Source organism: Mus pahari, chromosome 3 (assembly GCF_900095145.1).
Source record: "Mus pahari chromosome 3, PAHARI_EIJ_v1.1, whole genome shotgun sequence".
NCBI lineage: Eukaryota > Metazoa > Chordata > Mammalia > Rodentia > Muridae > Mus > Mus pahari.
Window position 1 is genome coordinate 57,251,679 of NC_034592.1, and position 20,500 is coordinate 57,272,178.

The following is a 20,500-nucleotide window of genomic DNA, read 5'->3' on the forward strand; positions in this document are numbered from 1 at the left end:
CCTGTCCTGGAACTCACTCTGTATACCAGGCTGGTCTCGAACTCAGAAATCTGCCTGCCTTTGCCTCCCCAGTGCTGGGATTAAAGGTGTGCGCCACCACTACCCAGCCACGATTAATTTCTAATCAACTTTCTAAAATCAAAGGCTTGTATCTGAAATCATCTCTTCATGAAAAAATTTTTTTTTCTTACCTACCTATTTCTATGGCTTAGTTACACAATCTTGTGTTAACAGTCAATGGAACTGAGAGCCCAGTGTTTCTCTGTTGAGAAGAGGACAGTATGTTTCAGCTCATCCATTCATGGTACATGATGAATGGCCACTCATAAAATTTTCAAGTGACTAAACAAAAACTATTTGGAAAGAAGAAAACAAAGTTTGCATAACTAAATGCTCTTTGAGATCTTAAAGCTTCAAATTTGAGATCAATATTAAACTTAAACAATGTGTTTCTTGAAGTTCTAGAAACATTCAGTTTTCTAGAAGATAAGAAAGATAGTGCTTTGGTATCAGCTTTAATATTTGGCAGATAATGCTTCAGGTTATTCAAATAAATTCTTCAAGCCAGGTGCATCAATCTGTGCACTTCTGGTAAATTCTTATTTCAACTATTTTCTTTATATTAAAAATCTAATCAGATCTAATAGTATAAATTGCTTTCTTACCAAACACACTTTTAGGAGGAAACTATTCTGTTATAAAATACTAGAAATTATTTTTATGCTAATTAATATATTTTTATTTAAAGATTTATTTATTTTATTTATACAAGAACACTGTAGCTATCTTCAGACACACCAAAAGAGGGCATCAGATCCCATTACAGATGGTTGTGAACTACCATGTGGTTGCAGGGAATTGATCTCAGGACCTCTGGAAGAGCAGTTAGTGCTCTTAACAGTTGAGCCATCTCTCCAGCCCCAATATATTTTTATTTTTGATCTTGTGTCACATGCTACAAGAATCCTCAATAATTCATGGCCCCCACAAATCAATCTACCAGCACATGCCTATAAATAAACTTCTTAAAACGCCCTTTTCTCAGGTTCGTTATGGAAAACAGGACTTCTTAAAATTTTGTTAATGTTGGGCCACAGACCTTAAGCAGCACATGCTACATTGTAATCACTGCTCCAGGGAAGAAAACACCTTCAATACAAGTTCTGGAATGTTCTCATTAGCATTTTAAGGGCAGAAAGATGGCCTTGGTGCTGGGGACCTGAAAGCTAAGACTGACTACATATCCCAGCATTCCTTGCCTCTATTGGGGCCACAACTCCCATGGAGCTTCGCTTGCTCACGCAGGGCGCCTGGTTGCCGGGACTTGAAGTTCTCTGGGGTTATTGAGGGCTCCGCCCCAGGATGTGAGGTGTGGTTGTCTCCCTTTTGCCAAAGCGGAAACGCTTCGGGTCCCGGGGCGGGTGTGTATCTGTTTCAACAGTGAGATTCTGTTTTACAAAAGGTAAGTCACGGAGAGGCCGCCCCTCTGCGCCGGGCAGCAAAGACACTGATTCTGTGTGAGACCGCGTCTCGGCGCAGCCATTTGTCCCTTGGCTCTCGCCGTAGCGGCCGCCGCCCATCCCTCTTTGTGTGCCCGGGACGCCGCGGATCTGCGGTGGCGACAGTTGGAGAGGGACGTTCCCGGGAAGTTACCGGCCAGAGAAAGCGATCTCCACGCCGCCACCTGACAGGTCGGTCGGCCGCGCTTCCTTCAAGGCCCTTTTGCCTCTGATGGCCGCTTCGGAGCTCGTGGGGCCGCCCGGCCGATATTCTGACAGCGCCGGCCCGGGTGACTCAAGGCGGCCTAGGGAGGCCACCAGGGCCCTTGGCAACCCTTCGGGACCCTCCTCGGGCGGCCTGGACCCTCGGGGTTTGTCCTGCACCCGTCTGGAGGTCCCCGGACACACCCCAGCCTGGACCGCACCCTCTTGGCCGTAAGCCCAGGGAGAAAGTAATTCCTTAAGCTTTGCTTGGTTTTTATTAATAAAGGTCGCTACTACTTGGGTCAGTAGCAATGACCAGGCACCTAGCGTGTGTGTTGGAGGTCTCTGAACACTGTGATTGTAAACATCATTCTAGACACTTTCCTTCCTCCGGAGATTTAAGAAAATGAACCTGTCAGTCACAGAGCAGAGGCCCCGACGTGTCTGAGAATGAGGGAGCTAGCTGATCTCCAGTGCTTCAGCTGGACAGAATAGTTAGAGTTGAAGGAAGAAGTATTTCTTCAAACTAGATACCAGGCAGTATTGGTATATTGTTGACAATTGGTCCTAAACAGAAAATAATACGTATTGTTTATCATACATAATACAAATAATATCATACGGAGTGATGTGTATGGAAACTGTCTTCAACAGCCCTTACAGTATAAAGCTTTTTGGAGACCTGAAAAGAGTGGATGAAGAAACACGAGCTTTGCTTCTCGAGTTTGTTCAAATGACTTGGTTGGGAGTATATATAAGAGTGTATATTAAAGGGATTTCCTGTTACCTGCTCACCAGTTTTTGCCCACTGTCCTGTCTTTCTGAAGTACGCTACCAGGAATTGCCCCTTTTCATTTACATAGAAGAATGTGTTTCATTTTCATAGATAAATTTTGCCTCCTTACCAAACTTGTCCTTAATCCAACTTTATTGTGATCCTAATAGATTCCTAAACTTTTCAAGAGGTTATTAACCCAGTTTCCTTAATCAAAAGCATTTAATCCTGCAATTGTATGGAGAGAGACACTGACAAAGATTGAACCAGTAATGTAGAGAAGGTAACAAGGTCCTGGCTCCTACCTTACATTGAGCCCCTAGGTTACCTTTCCAGTTCAGGAAGCTCCTAGTTCTTCCCTCCTTCATAACAGTCAGTATGAGGACACATTCATGTTTGTAATCCCATCTACTTTGCAGATGAATCATTTAGCCACTATCAGCTCAGTATTAAGGTTGCTATGCTGTGACGGTAACAAAACCCACAAAAACATAGCCCCCGATTCAGCGAGATGACTGTCTACATTTCAGGACCATATAGATAATCATAAAAATGCCACAAGAAGGTGTTAAGGTGGGAAAATATTGTTTGAGTGATTGTCATAGAAGATCTATAGAACTTAAAAGAATTTTTAGGAATTTCCTGTTCAGCTATTCAGTGTTTTATTAAGTTTCTGGGAGCAAAATGCAGACATCTCTGGTAATAGTTTTGGTTTCATACTGAAGACATAGCATTCTTTAAAAGCCTGTCTTGCCCTGTATGGCCCAGGCTGCCTGGAACTCAGAATCTTTGTGCCTCACTGCCAGAGAGCCCGGATTACACGTGTGAACTGTCATACTCTGCTAGGACTTAAGCCAACAGTGTCATTTGTTTTAAGCACTAGTTATGACTTTTATTATCTAGTATTCAAATACAGAGTCATCAGAAAACATGGAATCTGGGTGTGCTGGCTGACCCTGGCACACCAGAGTCTGAGATAGGAGAATTGCCATGAGGACATCCTGGGCTATGTTATGGTTTCAAGGCCAGCCTGGCTACAGTGACACATTGTTAAATTTGGGCTTAGGAACATGAAAACATTTACTATGTGCTAGCTGTTGTGCTGAAGTTCTAGGAAATATTTGTTCATACATTTGTGTATAATTTTTCTTACATTTTAACAGTATATATATATATATATATATATATATATATATATATATATATATGTTTTTTACTATTTTAAAAGTAGAACTTATGTGTTCTCTATGGGTACCATTGAAATTCTTAGCTTCTTGGTACACTTCTCGAAGTACTTTTTTAAAAAGCCTGATGCTTGTTCTTTTAAATCAATGTAATGATTATTGTTAATGTTGGCATGCTTTTTAAGGTCACAACCATGTCGGACAAAAGTGATTTAAAAGCTGAGTTGGAACGTAAGAAGCAACGTTTGGCCCAAATCAGAGAAGAAAAGAAGAGGAAAGAAGAGGAAAGGAAAAAAAAGGAAGTATGTTTGATTTACTAAGACAAACAAAACCCTTGAGTATGAGTAAGGGCATTCCGTAATAGCGTCAGAACCACTGCAAATCCCAGGCTGTTATTGCTGGTGCAGCATTATCACTGAATTGTACTCTGAAGGCAGGTATACAAAGATGAGGAAACTGGTCCAGGGTGATGTTTTAATGGGCTGAATGTATTTCATGTAATTTGATGCATTTCTAAGATTTAAGCTATGGAAGTTAAATTTACTCATATAGTCTTCTAGGGATATATTTTCATGCAAAGTAAGGATCATCTTCATTATAGTACATTATAGTACACATCTGAATTAAGATAACACACATATATGTGTATACATGTAATAAATTAGTTTAACATAATAAATTCATTGTCCAAATAATTTGCTAGAATGATATTACTGGCAAACTGAAATATATGTAACAATTTATTTGAGTAGAAGATTTGCATATATATATAACATTTGAAATAAGTTAGTCCTTGAAATGTGGTTATTGAGCAGTAGATTTAATAGTACCAAAAAGGTACTTTTATCTTTTGATTTCATCACACAAATCTCTGTTATGATTTGTTTACCATAACATTACAAATATGTGTTGGATTTGAGCTGCCCATATTTTACTTGCCCTTCCTTGATATTTACATATTTTTCCTAATTGCATCTCTTTGGGCAGATTTGTGTACACAGATACATTTCAGATGGCCAGTATAAAATAACTTGCCCTAAGTGTGCCTGCCATACCGAGTGTGTATATATAAACGCCTAAGCAATAGCCAGGACTATGAGAAGCCTGTTAGACCTCTCTCAGGACCTAGAGAAAAGCATTGTCAGAAAGACCAGAGTTTATCACAGTGACTCAAAAGTCATGGGTAGCGTGGCTGAGAAACTTTGAAAGTTTGTAAGACTGTAATTGGACTGTTTCCTACTTTTCCAAACCTTCCTGTGATAGACAGAAATGGGTTGAAGCTTTACATTGGATATTGGAGTCACAGCTAACTGGTAAAAGCATGGCTCATACTGGCAGAGTCAGTCCAAATAGTACTTATAGCCTTAAACTGTTGAATCAATATTGAGAACAGACTTGATTTTGTTTCTTATGGGTAGCCGTAAGTGGCCTCTAAGGGATAACTACGTCATGATTGATGTCTGACTTAGAGTCTCATAACACAGTGGGACGGTGTACTGGCTGGTTTTATGTGTCAACTTGACCCAGGCTGGAGTTATCACAGAGAAAGGAACTTCAGTTGAGGAAATGCCTCCATGAGATCCAGATGTGGGGCATTTTCTCAGTTAGTGATCAACAGTGGAGGCCCCCTTGTGGATGGTGCCATCCCTGAGCTGGTATGGTAGTCTCGGGTTCTATAAGAGAGCAGGCTGAGCAAGCCAGGGGAAGCAAGCCAGTAAGTAATATCCCTCCATGGCCTCTGCACCAGCTCCTGTTTCCTGACCTGCTTGATTTCCAGTCCTGACTTCCTTTGATGATGATCAGCAATGTGGAAGTGTAAGGTGAATAAACCCTTTCCTCCCCAACTTGGATCTTGGTTACGGTGTTTGTGCAGGAATAGAAACCCTAACTAAGACAGATGGTAAGCAGTCTACTGTACCACACTCAGTGAAGGCTCGGCTTGGCAACGGGAGCTCTTTTTGCTATATTTTGATGAAAATAAGCTAATATGATGTAAAAATGTTGTGACCAAGAAAAGTCAGTCAATATATAAATAATAGTTGTCTACTTGACAAGGTTTTCATTGAAAGCTTAAGATTTTCTTGATATTTTTATGCTCTAAGAATGTTAGATTTGTCCAGTGTAGCTAGAAGATTTTGCTAAAATTATATATAAATGGCTAAAATAAAAGTTGGCAAAATTTTCCTAACAAAATGTTTTGTGTTATTAAAACAAATAAATTTTGTTTTTAACCTGTTCAAACTATGTGATTTTGTTAACTAAAATAAGACCTAAGAGCTGGCTTTGGTGGCACTCGTGTGGGAGGTTAAGGTAGGAAGATCTCTCAAGTCCATAGAGTTGAGGCCAGCATGGGTAAATGAGAAAACAAACAAACAAAAACCAGGTACAATAATAATAATGTCTATAACTTTTAAAAATTGATTTCCTCCAGAAGAGTTTTAAAAAGTTGCCTGTGTGTGCATGTGTGTACATGAGTAGAGATGCCCAAGGAAGATTCCAGAGACTGTTGGCTCTCCTACAGCTAGAGTTAGGGTGATTGTGAGCTGCCAGACATGGGTGTTGGGAACTGAACTTGGGTCCTGTGTAAGAGTAGTGTGGACTCTCAACCACCAAGTCATCTCTTCAGCCTCTCTGGAAGAGATTTTTATAAACATTTTTTACATAAATTCACTGGAAATTTTATGTAGAACTTTAAAAATTATTTTTTTCAACAAATCTATTTGCTTAATTCTTATATTTTAAATCCCTTTAATTTCCCTTCTGTCAAAACTTAGAAATAAGTTTTTGTACCACTAGGGTTGGGGACTCCCATGGTTCCTGTCCATACATACCAGATTCATATGATAGAGAATTGGAAGTTGACTGCTTTTTAAAGATGTATTTGCTTTTTTAAAGTTATATATGCATTTTAAGTTTGACTCTTGCTATGTAGGCTTGACTGACTTGGGATTTGCCCTGTAGACCAGGCTGTCTGTGACTCGGGAAGTCCCCTGCCCACTAACCTCTGGGATTTTAGGCAAGAGCTGTTATTCCTGGCCTTTTTGAAAATATTCTTGTGGAGACCCCTTGATTATATATAAACATGGATGCTGTAAGAATGATTTATAAAAAGAACTTTAATATTAAAAACAAAGTTCATCCTAAAAGTTAATTTTACAGACTGCTCTTCTAGAGGACCAGTTTTGATTCCCAGCACCCAATGGCAGGCAGGCAGCTCACAATGCTGGCAGCTCCAGTCTAATGGCATGGCAGGCAGCTTACAATGCTGGCAACTCCAGTCAGGATCCAGCTTCCTTTTTTAGCTTCCATAGGTACCAGGCAAGCATGTTGTGTACACACATACATGCAAGCAAAACACTATACATATAAGTGAAATAAAAATCAAACTTTTGAAATAAGATATATATATGTATATATATATATGTGTATATATATATACATATACATCATATATATATATGTGTGTGTGTGTGTGTGTGTGTGTGTGTGTGTGTGTGTGTGTGTAGAAGTGTTTCATATTATACTTTAACTTGAGTTTTTGACTTAAAATTTTAGACTGATCAGAAGAAGGAAGCTGCTGTTTCTGTGCAAGAAGAGTCTGATCTTGAAAAAAAGAGAAGAGAAGCTGAGGCATTGCTTCAAAGCATGGGGCTAACTACAGACACCCCTATTGGTAAGGACCTAACTGTATCTTCTCATGGGAAACAGGCATATATTCTGTTGGGCTCAGACATATCCAAGCTCAGTGCATTTGGTTTGATATCTTTTGCATATTTTATTTGTCTCAAAAGCATTACCATTTGCTTGAAACTCCTTTTTTTCCCCCAGATATATCAGTATAGAGTTATTTTATTTGTTTGGGAAATCAAGATTAATACCTACTAACACACACCAAGCTACCAATTGAATTTTCTTATTTAAATAAATAAATTACTATGCACCATACTATGTTAAACTTAAAGATGAGTATTTCCTAATCTAACTCTATATTCCTTTTTGTAGGCCAGGAAAAGGTACTAAGTCAAAGTACTCAAAACAGAGGAGAAGGAAGAGAAATGTGTAGTATTCTCTCAGTTCCAGAAAGCACATAATTTCACTTGGTCTTGGTCTTTTTCCTGTGTTATTCATCGTGATAGTTATATTAGACCAATATGCTGCATAGAAGAGATACTGAGATCTAGTTACATATCTGAAAGCGTTTAATGCTTATTTAAATAATATAGTTCTGTGTTAGCTGCTGCTACAGAGAGTGTGTTTTAGTGTGGCATTTTATCCTTTAGGGAACTGGCATTTCAAGGTTATTTTCTTGAGCTAATATTTTTGTGTGTTTGTGTGTGTGATGGCATGTTGGTGTGTGTTCAGGTAGGTGCCACGCATGAAGAAGCTAGAAGACAGCTTTGGGTGATGTTCCTTGAGTGCTGCCTCCCTTCCTGACTTAGGGCTCTCGGAGTAGACCAGGAGCCCAGCGAGTGTAAAGGCCCACCAGTCCCTATCTCCTTGGCTGGAGTTACACATGTGCACCACCATAGCTGGTTCTGGGCTAGAACTCAGGTCCTCATAACTTGTGCAGCGAGCACTTTCAGAGCAGAGCTGTCTCCTTAGCAATGTTTCATGTTGTTGAGGTTTTTCTTTTGGGTTTGGAGTTTGACTGTTGAGACAGGGTTTTCTGCCCGGTCTGACCTTGAACTCGTAATCAGTCCTCTTGCCTTGCCTTCTGAGTGCTAGGATTATAGGTGTGTACCATCATAGCTAGGGTGCAGGCTAATTTTATCTATCCTAGGGGATGTATACCAGAGGCAGTAACTACAATGTGCCTTAGTAAAACTGATCATTATTTCTAAAAGGTTTTAAGATGAAACAGCTAGTTTTTCTCAGCATCTGCTTCATTGTTACGTCTTTCTGCTCATAGTTTTTCTTTATTGATAGAATTTGAAGACTATAACACATTAATTTTTATGTCTTTAATAATCCTGTGCTATATATTTTGATTTTAAAAACAAATTAATTCAATTACTCTTCTTATTATCCTAGTAACTGAAGCACATCACTTGTGAGTTGAACAGGCTTTGAGAGGGTCTTGTTTTCTTATTTTCTGTGCCATTGGATTTCGGATTTCGTCTATGAATCTTCCCCTCCCCCCTCCAGCCCCACCTTGACTTCCATTTCTCTAATTTACTTGCTCATATGTCTTAATTCATAGGCCACCTCTGCTGATTCTTGAAAGATCACTCTCTAGCTGGAGGGTTTGCCTTCTTTCTCCACTTCTAATTCTTTTCCTACATGAGAATTTGTAATATTTAGTTTTACAGCTTTTAAAGAAAAATCTTACTCAGCCACTCATTAATTCAAAAAGTATTGAGTACTTTTGATAAGCCAGGCTGGGGGATGGGCTTCTGAGTATAGACAAGAGCCCTGCAGAGGTCCTGTAGGGAGCTGGATTATCATGGTGATGTCAGAGTGAGACTGAGCTTTAGATCTGGTGTTCAGGAAGAGCTTAGAAAGAACAGGAAGATGAGAAGAAGCCCAGCATGCTAAGGCTGAGAGTGGGGGCAGCCCAGGTGGAGGGAATAGTGAGGGCAAAGCTAGCCTTGGCTGGGCTTTTGTGGTTGCAGCATTAAAAGCCAGAGAGAGGCAGAGAGCAGAAGTGGGTAGAGGCCAGATGATACAAGCTCTTGGGTAGGACAGAAAACAAAACAAAACAACAGCAGCAACAAAAAACCTTTAGTAGTCTTTAAAGAGGCAGACAAAACAAAAACAGTCTTTTTCCAAGATAACCATTATTAGCTTAGGAAAGTAGATGTACTTCCCTTTACAGAAACTTAGGCTATGGAATCTAAACATAAGGCTCTATCTAGCCTAAGTCAGGGAAGTTCATTCATACTCAGGTCTTTCTCCAGGAACCAGTGTTGTATGTATTATTTCCATTTAGCGGAATCTGATCTAATTTGGTAGCCCTTCCTTCTGCTGTAGCTTCAAATCGAGTTATCTTCCAGTATCATAGTGACAAAGCCTTCAGATCCTGGAAGTATACAACAATTCCATTTCACTCTTCACCTATGGGAATTCCTGATCCTGTGCATTGTCCACAAGCTCCAGTGGCAGGAGCTACAAGGAAATAGTGATAGCTTAGGCACCATAGCTGTTCTGAGTCTAGAAGGATTGTTTAAGGATTTCAAGCAAAGGCTTCCTTAAGGAGAAACTAGAAATGGTTTATCAGAGCTAAAACTGGCTCAGTCATGGATGTTGTAGCCTCTCTTAGGTGACACTTGAGTTTTGAACGTTAACTCGGAGACAAGTTGATTAAAGTAAAAATATACCTAAGTCAACCTTTCTAGCCAGTAACAAGGTGCTTTTGTCTTAACTGGAACTAGAATGGCTTTAGCTGAGGCAGGTGCACACAGGGGTGGCTTTTGTATCCATGTTGTACGTGCATTCTTAGACTGAGCCTTAGCAGGGAGAGATTATTCTTCTGCTGTCTTTTCTGTTTGATAGATTCTTTTTACTCTTATTCCTATTTGGGGTGGGGTGGGGTGGGATGGTAGCAGACATGCTACAGGAAAACCTTGTAAAGTCAGTTCTTACCTTCTCCCTACATGGGTTCTGGGGACGGAAGTCGGGCTCCAGTCTTGCACAGCGCTCATCCTTCCTGACCAAGCTCTCTCCCTAGTCCTTCTGTAGGCCATTGTTGTTCAAAGTGTAAACATGAGAGAAAAGGGGAGAGAGAATGAAAGGAAAAACTATTGCTAGTCTTCAAACCATTAGTTTGGTGTTTTTGCTAAATTAAACTGACAGTGTAAATAGCTATACTTTTTTTTCTTTCTAATGAAAATGTATTTCATGAATGTGAGTGGTTACTGAAAGATTTTAACTTTTTTTTTTTTTTTTTGGTTTTTCCAGACAGGGTTTCTCTGTATAGCCCTGGCTGTCCTGGAACTCACTCTGTAGACTAGGCTGGCCTCAAACTCAGAAATCCGCCTGCCCCTGCCTCCCAAGTGCTGGGATCAAAGGCGTGCACCACCACTGCCCAGCTTAACTTTTTTTAATATTTGTTTTTCTTTTACATGTATGAGTATTTTACCCGCTTCTATGTATGTGCACCAGGTGCAGCCTGCTGTCTATAGAGGTCAGAAAAGGGATCTGGAATCTTCTGAGGCCTAGTTAGAGATAATATTGCTGTGATGAAGGAAACACCATGGCAAAAGCAGTTTGGGAAGGAGAGGATTTATTAAATTAAAGCCTTAGGTTTCACAGCACTGTTCAGCTGAAGGAACTCAAACAGGGCGGGGAACCTGGAGACAGGAGCTGGTGCAGATGCCATGGAGGGGTGCTGCTTACTGGCTTGCTCCCAAAGCTTGTTCAGCCTGCTTTGTAGTACCAGGACCACCAGCCCACGGGGAGTCCCACCCACAATGGGATGGGCACTTCTTCATGGATCACTAATTAAGAAAATGCCCTACAGGCCTAACTGCCTACACTTACCACCCTGATCTTACAGAGACATTTTCTCAATTGAGGCTTCCTCCTTTCAGAGGATCCTAGCTTCAATCAAGTTGACATAAAACTAGCTAACATATTCTGTTAAGCAGCAAGGTCTCTTAAGCACTGAGTTATCTCTCCAGCCCCAACATCTTCTTGATTAAATATCAGCTTGCTATTGGCATGAGAATATTTAGAATTTTTAGCTGCCCATAAGAGTAGAATGTTAGGCCAGGCGTGGTGGCACACGCCTTTAATCCCAGCACTCGGGAGGCAGAGGCAGGCGGATTTCTGAGTTCGAGGCCAGCCTGGTCTACAAAGTGAGTTCCAGGACAGCCAGGGCTATACAGAGAAACCCTGTCTCGAAAAACAAAACAAAACAAAACAAAACAAAAAAAGAGTAGAATGTTAGATCTAGCCAAAGTAGAACTGTTTAGGGCAACAGTAAGCAGGCTTTGAGAAAGAAGTCAGGTGTCATCGCTGTATTTTAGCTCACGGTAGTTATTCAAAAATTGAAAGAACATAGAGGCATATGAGGTTGTGTTTACCAAAAGAGCATAAGCTGGTCAACACAGAACTGATATCTTTAAATAGCTGCCGCGGCCTGCATGGTCTTAAGGTTCAGCCTTTCTGTTTCCTAGCCAGACCCCTACGTGTTTTCCCTTTCTTATGTCTAAACTATTTTTCTTCTCTGAGCTGACAGAATGAAACCAATAAGTGGCTAAGCACATTATGGTGATCTTGTTGCCTTTAAAAAATGAGGGAAAAGTGCCGAAAGGGTGGGAGGATAGGAGAGATGTCTCAGTAGGTAACATTGTCTTACTCCAGCCGAAGACTTGGGTTAGCTTCTCAGCACCCTTGCAGGTAGATAACACTTACCTGTGATCCAGCATCAGGGGATGTGGTACCCTTCTCTGGTCTCTTGGGGCACCTGCATTCATGTGCCCATACTGCCACATAAATATACACATAATTAAAAATAAACCTTAAAAAATAATTGGGCAAAATACATTTCATAATCTTTAAAACATACACTTATAACCCCAATATTAACACCCAGTGCTTATTTATATTTGTTATGAAGATACAAAATACAGATAAAGTTGTGATAGTGTTGTTGTTTTCATAATCCACAATTTAAAAAACAAAACAAAAAACAAAAAGCGAATAACTTTAAAAGGTTGAGTTTATATCATGACCTATATGGATACATGTTTTCACTATAAAAATCCTTAAGTAGTCATCAGACATATTTAAAGTTTAGAAATTTAAAATTACTGTTCAAAACTCTTTATGATTCTTTCTTTTTATTCTACTAAAACTTTTTTTTCTCTTGAGATGGAGTCTGATTATGTCGTATTGTCTGGCCTGGAACACATAGAGGTCTGCCTGCCTCTGTCTTCCAAGTGCTAGGATTAAATGTGCACACTACCATGATTGAATAATTCTTTTTGTTTCAATGTCACTAATAAGACAGCTTCACATATTTGCTGGTAGATTGATGTTTAGTTGGCTATTTGACTGGTTTTTGTCTGATATTCTTGAGAGTAAGATCTCTCACAGTACAGGTTAGACCTTAAATATTTGTTTGGATTTTATTAGATCATGTCTTTCTACCTGAAAGGCCAAACAAAAGATACCCTTCTTTAAGACATTGTATGTTAACTGCAGTTCCTCAGGATCCATCACCTTCCTCTTGCTTCCATAAACACGGGGCATGCACACTGTACACAGACATAAACACAGGCCAAGCATACATATACAAATAAAAATAAGTATGAAAAAAGACATTGTATGCAAATACATAGCAGAAATTGAAAGTCACATATTTCCTAAAATGAGCGTTTTAACTTATGGGCGAGCGCATCTAGTAGCTAAATTCCAGCACACGCAGCATTGCTGCTTAAGCTTTGCTGGTTCCTCTTCTGTTCTCCTGTAATTTCCAGGTGTTTTAGATCAGACACTGTCCATGTTTCCAGCTCAGTCATTTCAAGTAAGGCTTAATTTTTAAAAACCATTTCATGACAAGGAATGTTAGTTCTTTTTCTTTCTTTTCTTTTTTCTTTTTTCAAAGATTTATTTATTTGTTTTATGTAAGTACACTGTGCTGTCTTCAGACACACCAGGAGAGGGCATCGGATCTCATTACGGATGGTTGTAAGCAACCATATGGTTGCTGGGACTTGAACTCAGGTCTTCTGGAAGATCAGTCAGTGCTCTTAACCACTGAGTCATCTCTCCAGCCCTGTTGGTTCTTTATGATATTTTAATCTACAAAGTTATTTTTTATCAACTTCATTTAAAAATGTAATGATTGAAATGATATTAAAGAGAATATTTTTAACAATATAAATATAATATAATTCTCAATATTGAAGAGGCTAACTTAATATTTTGATAATGAATAATGTTCATTATCAGAAGAGAGGAATTGTAAATGGAGAAATTAATATTTCAAAGAATTAGTATGTAAATCAATGCTTCTTAGAAGAACAAAGAAAGCAGATAGCTTAGATGATAAGCCCTAGGCTGAGAGCCCATGTGTCTGTCATGATATGTGAGGAGAGTGTGTATTGGTGCTCCAGTTGGGAAACGTAGTGGCTTAGGTTGTTCCAGAAGCTGATTCTGCCCATTCACTGTCTTCTGCCAACATTCTGAACCTCCGTGCTCCCTTTCCATGACTGCCTACCTTTTCTATGCCCTGCTTCCTGGCAAAAGCCCTTTCCCCAGAGACTTTATTCTACCACATACAGTCCTTCATCTCTGAGGCTTCTGTGTGTAGTTGCGGATTTAGGGTTAATTTTACATCTAAGTGTATTTTTAGAGTCTTTATGGTTAAAAATGTTCTATTCATTTCTTCCTTGGCCAAAGGCTGTAATGTAAATTTATATCCTTGGAAAGCCAAGGTTTTAGCTGGTGAGTAAAGCCTTCTTGACAAAGCTTTTTATCCTAGAGAATGAACCAGTTCATGTTGTCAATTGTGTGATGAGGAGTGTTGTTTTCAATTCATGCTTCTCTGGTTCTTAGAGAAAGGAACATGTGCTGTCTTTACCATGAGTTTCTGAGATCCATTCGCATATTCATGTTACATCAACGCAAACCTGCTTTAGACTATTTTATAAACAACTTGAAATAAAGGCAGTCTGATCAAATTACTGTCTTACTAAGCAAATCATATTTTAAATACTTGACAAAAGCTACATATTAATGGCTTAGGACATTTTCAAAGACATTTACAAGCTGTGAGTCTTCTATTTGGTAGCTCATGAGTTCAGATCTTCTCCCTGAATGCATGTTTTCATTATTTCAGAGGTTGGTTGAAGTCTGAGAGTATAGTGGTACTGCCTCATTGCATAGTTATTACAGTCTTTTTCCTCCTGAGACTAATTGAATTACATTATGGTAGTCAATGTTAATACCTTGTTTTCTATTAGCATCCACCTTTTGATAATAATAGTGATTTGCATTTTCCAGGTTGTCCCTTCTGAGGTACATTTTTTACTGTTACAAGATGAAGTTAGTCAGCTGATAATAGCTAAGACTTTTTAAATGTATCTTCATTATCACTTTTAAACTGCTGCTGAGCATTGAGAATATAGTCTGGGATGTCTGGGATGGAGACTGCTATCTAACTGCACATTTAGTCCTGGTGGTACTTTTCCTGGCTGAGTCACCAGGAGAGTTTGGTAGCCCTGTCACTCTTGAGTTACTATTGTTGCTAAACATTCACTTCAGAACTGGGTTAATATATCTATTTATGTACATGTAATTACCATTTAACCTATTTCTAAAGAATTTTGCTGATATTTTTAACACAGTCTTAACAAAGTGAGTTATTATTAAAATTATTGAATAGAACCATTGATATTGAAATCACTCAAAAAAGGAAAAGACAATGAAAGTAGAAAACATTTCTGATGCCTCCCAACATATAGATTGATAATAACTTTACTATTATGAGTCTCTCTAATATGTATCTGTAAAGAAATTAGATTTTCAGTTATCAAGTGTATATACAATTTAAAGAACATAGACTTCCTATTTTGAAGATCTTTGGTACGGAAATATGGTGCCTTACTCCGATTTAATAATAAACATGTATTTGTGTTTCCAGCACAGTAGACAAGCAGCTGTTACACAATGCCGTTTCTGTGTACAGCTGGAGCTTAGACTAGCAGAAGCCTCACAGTGAGAGGGACAAAAAGATAAGGAATGAACCTAAGAGAAGCCAAAGGATTAAGACATTGCTGTGTTGCTTTAAATGCATTCCGTTTTAGCCATATGGAATTATATCTGCAGCACCTAACACAGTGCCACCCTTAAGTGAACTGTGTCAAGTTTCCTGTGGCTGCATAAGTGTTTCTGTACATCTAATCACAATATTAAAACATTATTTTGTTTTTAATATTATTTGAAATATAAGCAAGAATTAACCACTATTAGCTCAGAACACAAACATTCCAGCTATGACTTTTTTTCTTTATATGTTACTGATTATATGACTAGGAATCTACCTTCTGTTTAGTAGACTAGTAAGTAAGTCAATGCAACATAAAATGTGTTAGTCACTTAATATTGCACACTGAAAGATTATTTTAAAAAGATAGTTGGGATTGAGAACATTTATGGTAAAAATTTAACCAGAAGATGGCAGTGATGAGCCTCCTATACTTCCTGCTACGGTAATCAAAGTTTTCCAAATGTCATAGCATGAAATGTGCATGTTTAATATAGTGTTGAGACATTGGAGAAAAGTAGTTGCTATTGTTTTATATACTATGAAGAATGTACATTGTTCTCTAAGAAGGGATTAAGAATATTTTGGGTGTCTGTATCTTTGTCTGTACGTTCAGTTTTTTCTGAGCACTGGGGTAAGGAAGTTCCCATACATCTTGCTGTGTGTAGTTTGCATGTGTCGCTTTCTGTGCTGCGTCATGTCTAGAAGGCATGCTGTTTTATGGCCTGTTTGCATTTCCCATCCAAATTGCTGGAAACTAATGAACATTTTAAAGGAGCCATTCCTTTATCTATATCATTTCCCTAAATTGTCTCTTTTCAGTGGAGAGAAATGTATTAATTTTAAATACTAATTTTTGAGGCACCAGGGATCAAATCCAGGGCTTTGCACATGCTAGGCAGGTATTGAACTACATTCCCAGCCCTAAAATTGTTTGAAAGAAAAAAAAAAAATTAGACAAAGGTTTAATGTTTTAAAACAAATCTTGAAAACCAGAGATTAAATTACTTGAAGCCTATTTCAAAGTTTTGGTTTTGTCAGGGTAGCCAGTTAACACATAAAAGGGGAGAAGGAATGTTCTCCTTTGAAATTAGTGGCCGCCTTTGGTGATGGACGAGATGAAGCTACAGCTTTCCTTAGTCTTTAACTGCAGAGCCTGAATGCATCTTGCCAGAGAAATGGCCTGAGTCTTCAGCATGTTGCTGACTTTGTCTTTCCCCTTTCTTCCCACTGTTCATTTTCTCCCTTGTGTTTCTCTTGTCTGCTTTGTCATTATTTTTCCCTTTTTGTTAATTATTTCATGTTAAATTATGTTTGAAACTCCATAAGCTGAGCAACCTCTCCATGGTAACAGCGGATACCTGTCTGTTTCACTATTTAGTCCCTCCTCCTATGTCTCCATCCTCCAAGTCGGTGAGCACGCCAAGTGAAGCTGGAAGCCAGGATTCTGGAGATGGCGCCGTGGGATCTAGGTATGTAACTCCTCCTAATATTTTAATGATAGAATAGAATGCTTTCAGTGCCAGATGCTGTCAGTGCTTCAGAGAGAGTCGAGTATTATGTTGACTTATTACTTACTTCTTAAACTCTAAACAGCATAAAAATTCTCTGTTGTAAATTGGGGTAACTTTTTGCAATAGTATTTTAGCTGTCACATTATTGTAAATAGCTGTGTTTTATGATAATTTATATTAAAAATATAGATGTTCATGAATTTAAATTTGTTCTATTTAAATAAATGTATTCATTATTGTACAAATGTTTTGACTATGAATAAAACATCTTTGTTGTGCCTAATTTTCCACTTGATAATTGAACATTGAAACAATTCAATTAAACATCACAATTCTGTTCTATTAAGTAGCTGATTCTGCTAAATAAGATGAAAAAAATAATTATAGCTGGGCAGTGGTACTACACCTTTGATCCCAGCACTTGGGAGGCAGAGGCAGGCAGATTTCTGAGTACGAGGCCAGCCTGGTCTACAGAGTGAGTTCCAGGACAACCAGGGCTACACAGAGGAAACCCTGTTACGATAAACCAAAAAAAAAAAAAAAAACCAGCCAACCAACCAGACAAAAAAAAAACCCCACAAAATATCTGCCCTTGAATGGTTACTTGTTGCAGAGGACTTGGTTTGGCTGCCAGCCCACAACCTTCTGTAACTATAGTAGTCCAGGGGAATCCTACTCTTGACCTCTGCAGGCACTGCACACGCACACGCATGCTCACGCACATTGTACACATACAGACAAGGTGCATGCACACAAGTCAGATGAAACTGTAAAAGGATGTATAGAAAGAGTATCAGGGAAAGGGGTTAAGGCCAAGGAGACATTGGTTTATTGGTTTGTTGGTTCACTGAGTTCATGTCTGCCTCATAAAACTGTATTCCAGTTTGTTTTAGGATTCTACATACTTGTTGAAACCTGTTTTTCAGAAATTCAGTAATATTTCATCTTTTTTCTAAAAGCCGTTTTGGGGAGTATTATCAGTTCTTCCTGTGTCCTGTTTGTACATGGCACATTTTTATTTATCAGCACCCTATTACAGCTGAAGAGAGCAATATTAGCAATGTTGGAGGTAAAAGCTAATTCAGATTTGAGAAAAAATAGTTCACTCTTGACAGACTTTTACTCTTTACTCTTGACTCTTAATCCCCAGCCTCCCGAGTGCTGGGATTAAAGGCCTGCACCACCAGGCCAGGCTCCCATGCTTATTTTTAAGGCAGAGTCTTGCTGTGTAGCCCCGGGAGCCTTGGGACTTGCTCTGTGGCCAGGCTGGCCTCCAACCCAGACTCACCTCTGCCTCCTAGTGCTAGGATAAAAGGTTGTGCCACCGTGCCTGACACTCCCACATTCTTTTATGTAAAGAGCCAGTAGTCCTTTAAATAGCTAATATTTAGATATTTTCCACTGATATTTTCATGTGAAGGTTTTTTCTTTTATAACCAACATTATAACAGTGAAAATATTTCTCAATATAAGTTACTATATTTACTAAATTTCTTTACTATTACATTATTTTTAAAGAATTTATACTTGAGCACATTGTTTCTCATTTCAAATAGGAATAGAAAGATTCTTTTAAAGTATTGTCAGTAAGTTTGTTTTTAAAGTACTGTGTAACATTTGCATAATTTTCAAAGTTAATATGGTTAAAGGTGTCCTTCTCCATGGATAACCTAGGAACTATTAGTGATGCTTTAGGATATTGTAAATTGGCATGGGAAGTAAGCACAGGTCAGAAAACTGTGTAAGACAGATGGAATTCATCAAATTGCCAGCAAATACTTTAGATTACCACATAAAATAGATTTTTCTGCTTTCATAACATGCCATTCTAGTGATTGTATCATTAGCTTAAAGATGTTTTTCTAAAATGCTCAAAGGAGATTGTGTTATCCTGTGCTTACAAAGTGTATCTTAAGACTTATTGTAAAATAAGAAAAGAAGTAACTTGATAATTTAAGAGATGCTTTTATTAGACAAAGTAAATAGTTTTTAATCTAAGTGTAACAGGAAAGAAAAGAACTTTTAAGTCTTACTTCCTAGTATTCCGGGAAGCACTGACTCACTTGTAAATAACTTTGAAGAGGGCTGTTCTTCCATTTACACATGCAAATAGAAGTCTGAGTTTGCTCCAAGCTCCATAATGGGAAGATAATTTGTAGATGCTTAAAACAGTAGTAAAAGAATGCATTTCTAAGTACACTGCATTAACTAGAATACTCAGATCTATAAGTGCATGAGATGAGCTCATCCTGAGCAGAAGTGCTGATGGAGTTAGACAAAGGTCTAGAGAATGCGCGAAGGCGTGTGAGACACAAAGACCAGGAGAAAGGTAGAGTCGCAATTATAAGATAGACCACTGTCGAATAACTCTTTAAGTGATAAAAATTAGTGTTGGAACTGCTGGTACTTTGTGAATAAGTATAAAAGGATGAGCAGCTACTCACTTTGGCATGTTGGAAGTTGCATTTTATTGTTGCTGTTTACTTCCTTAATCACTTTTCTGAAATGTAAGTGATAGCTATTCAGTTAGGTAATCCATGCTTATTCAGCCCTTTTTTTTTTTTTCCTATTTTTGATTAGTTTATTTCTAAGAATTAGGATTCCACTTTATTTGTCTAAAGAATATATATATCCACATATTTGAATGTTTTAGTACAGACCATATTCTGAAATGAAGTTTTGCTGGATTTTAGACTAATGACATCCTCAACAAGGAGGTTTATGTTATTGGTCAGCTAGAGCCCTTGTATAATATAGAGGCTCTTGACAGAACATTCCTTGGAGACCATCTCATCAAACTCCTTTTAGTTTAACAAAGCCCAATTTTGTTGCTGTTCATTGCTCAATACAAAGTAGGTCTTCACTTTGCCCTCTTTTTTTCATTGTATACATATAACCAACCCTGTTTAAATCCTAAACTATGTCCTCATAAGAGGAAGGATTTCTCTTATTTAACTAATTGTTTTTTATTGATAAATAATACAGACAAGCTGAGAAATCATCTTTTGTTTTAAAAGTTATAGAACTATAACTAGTTTTGTATTCTGTAACTTGAGAAACATTATTCCATGAGATGCTAGTACTAAATTTAGACCTGCACTTAGCCTTTTGTATGGAACTTCGAGCAGTATACAGTATTTCTAACATACAAGAATGCCAATATGATAAAGTACCCTTTGTTCTGATAATGAATAGCTTTAACTTAGGTGGAAAACATCAGTATAAGATATTTACCCATCAGGCAATGATAAGACATCACTATTTATTTAGGATTGAGATTCTCGAAAACTTAGGTAATTCTTTTGAAAGGGAAGAAAATCAATTCTTTTTTAGAGACAGACATTCTTAGTTCTTTTCTAAAGCAGTGACATGTAAGCCCAAGGCAATGCTTAACCCATGAATTACAGCAAGGTCACATTTTGGAAACGTTAGCTATTTTGTATTCTAGTGGGATAGTCTTGGTTTTCTTACCAAAAAACTTAAGTGTTGACTCATTTCCTTTACCAGTATGGCAATTTCCTGCACACATTTAAAGCTGTGGGCAAGATTAGAATATGTTAACTGTTTTTACTAATCTTTTTTTTTTATTAGGAATTTTAAAAGTTTAACTC

General features: G+C 38.2%; 1 protein-coding gene across 8 annotated transcripts in view; it reads left to right on the plus strand.

Annotated features, from left to right (window-relative positions):
* Positions 1 to 1,319: 1,319 nt before the first annotated feature.
* Dync1i2 (dynein cytoplasmic 1 intermediate chain 2) overlaps positions 1,320 to 20,500 on the plus strand; it is a 49,043-nt gene continuing 29,862 nt past the window's right edge. For 2 of the 8 annotated variants that reach the window (XM_021194427.1, XM_021194430.1), the window contains exons 1-4: positions 1,320 to 1,462; positions 3,848 to 3,964; positions 7,218 to 7,335; positions 16,757 to 16,847. In XM_021194427.1, the coding sequence (XP_021050086.1) occupies positions 3,857 to 3,964; positions 7,218 to 7,335; positions 16,757 to 16,847 (317 nt within the window). In that variant the 5' untranslated portion in view covers positions 1,320 to 1,462; positions 3,848 to 3,856. Of the gene's footprint in view, positions 1,463 to 1,567; positions 1,692 to 1,740; positions 1,935 to 3,847; positions 3,965 to 7,217; positions 7,336 to 15,991; positions 16,010 to 16,756; positions 16,848 to 20,500 lie in introns of those variants that run through there. The other 6 variants (XM_021194428.1, XM_029535829.1, XM_021194426.2 and 3 more) reach the window with 6 other exon arrangements.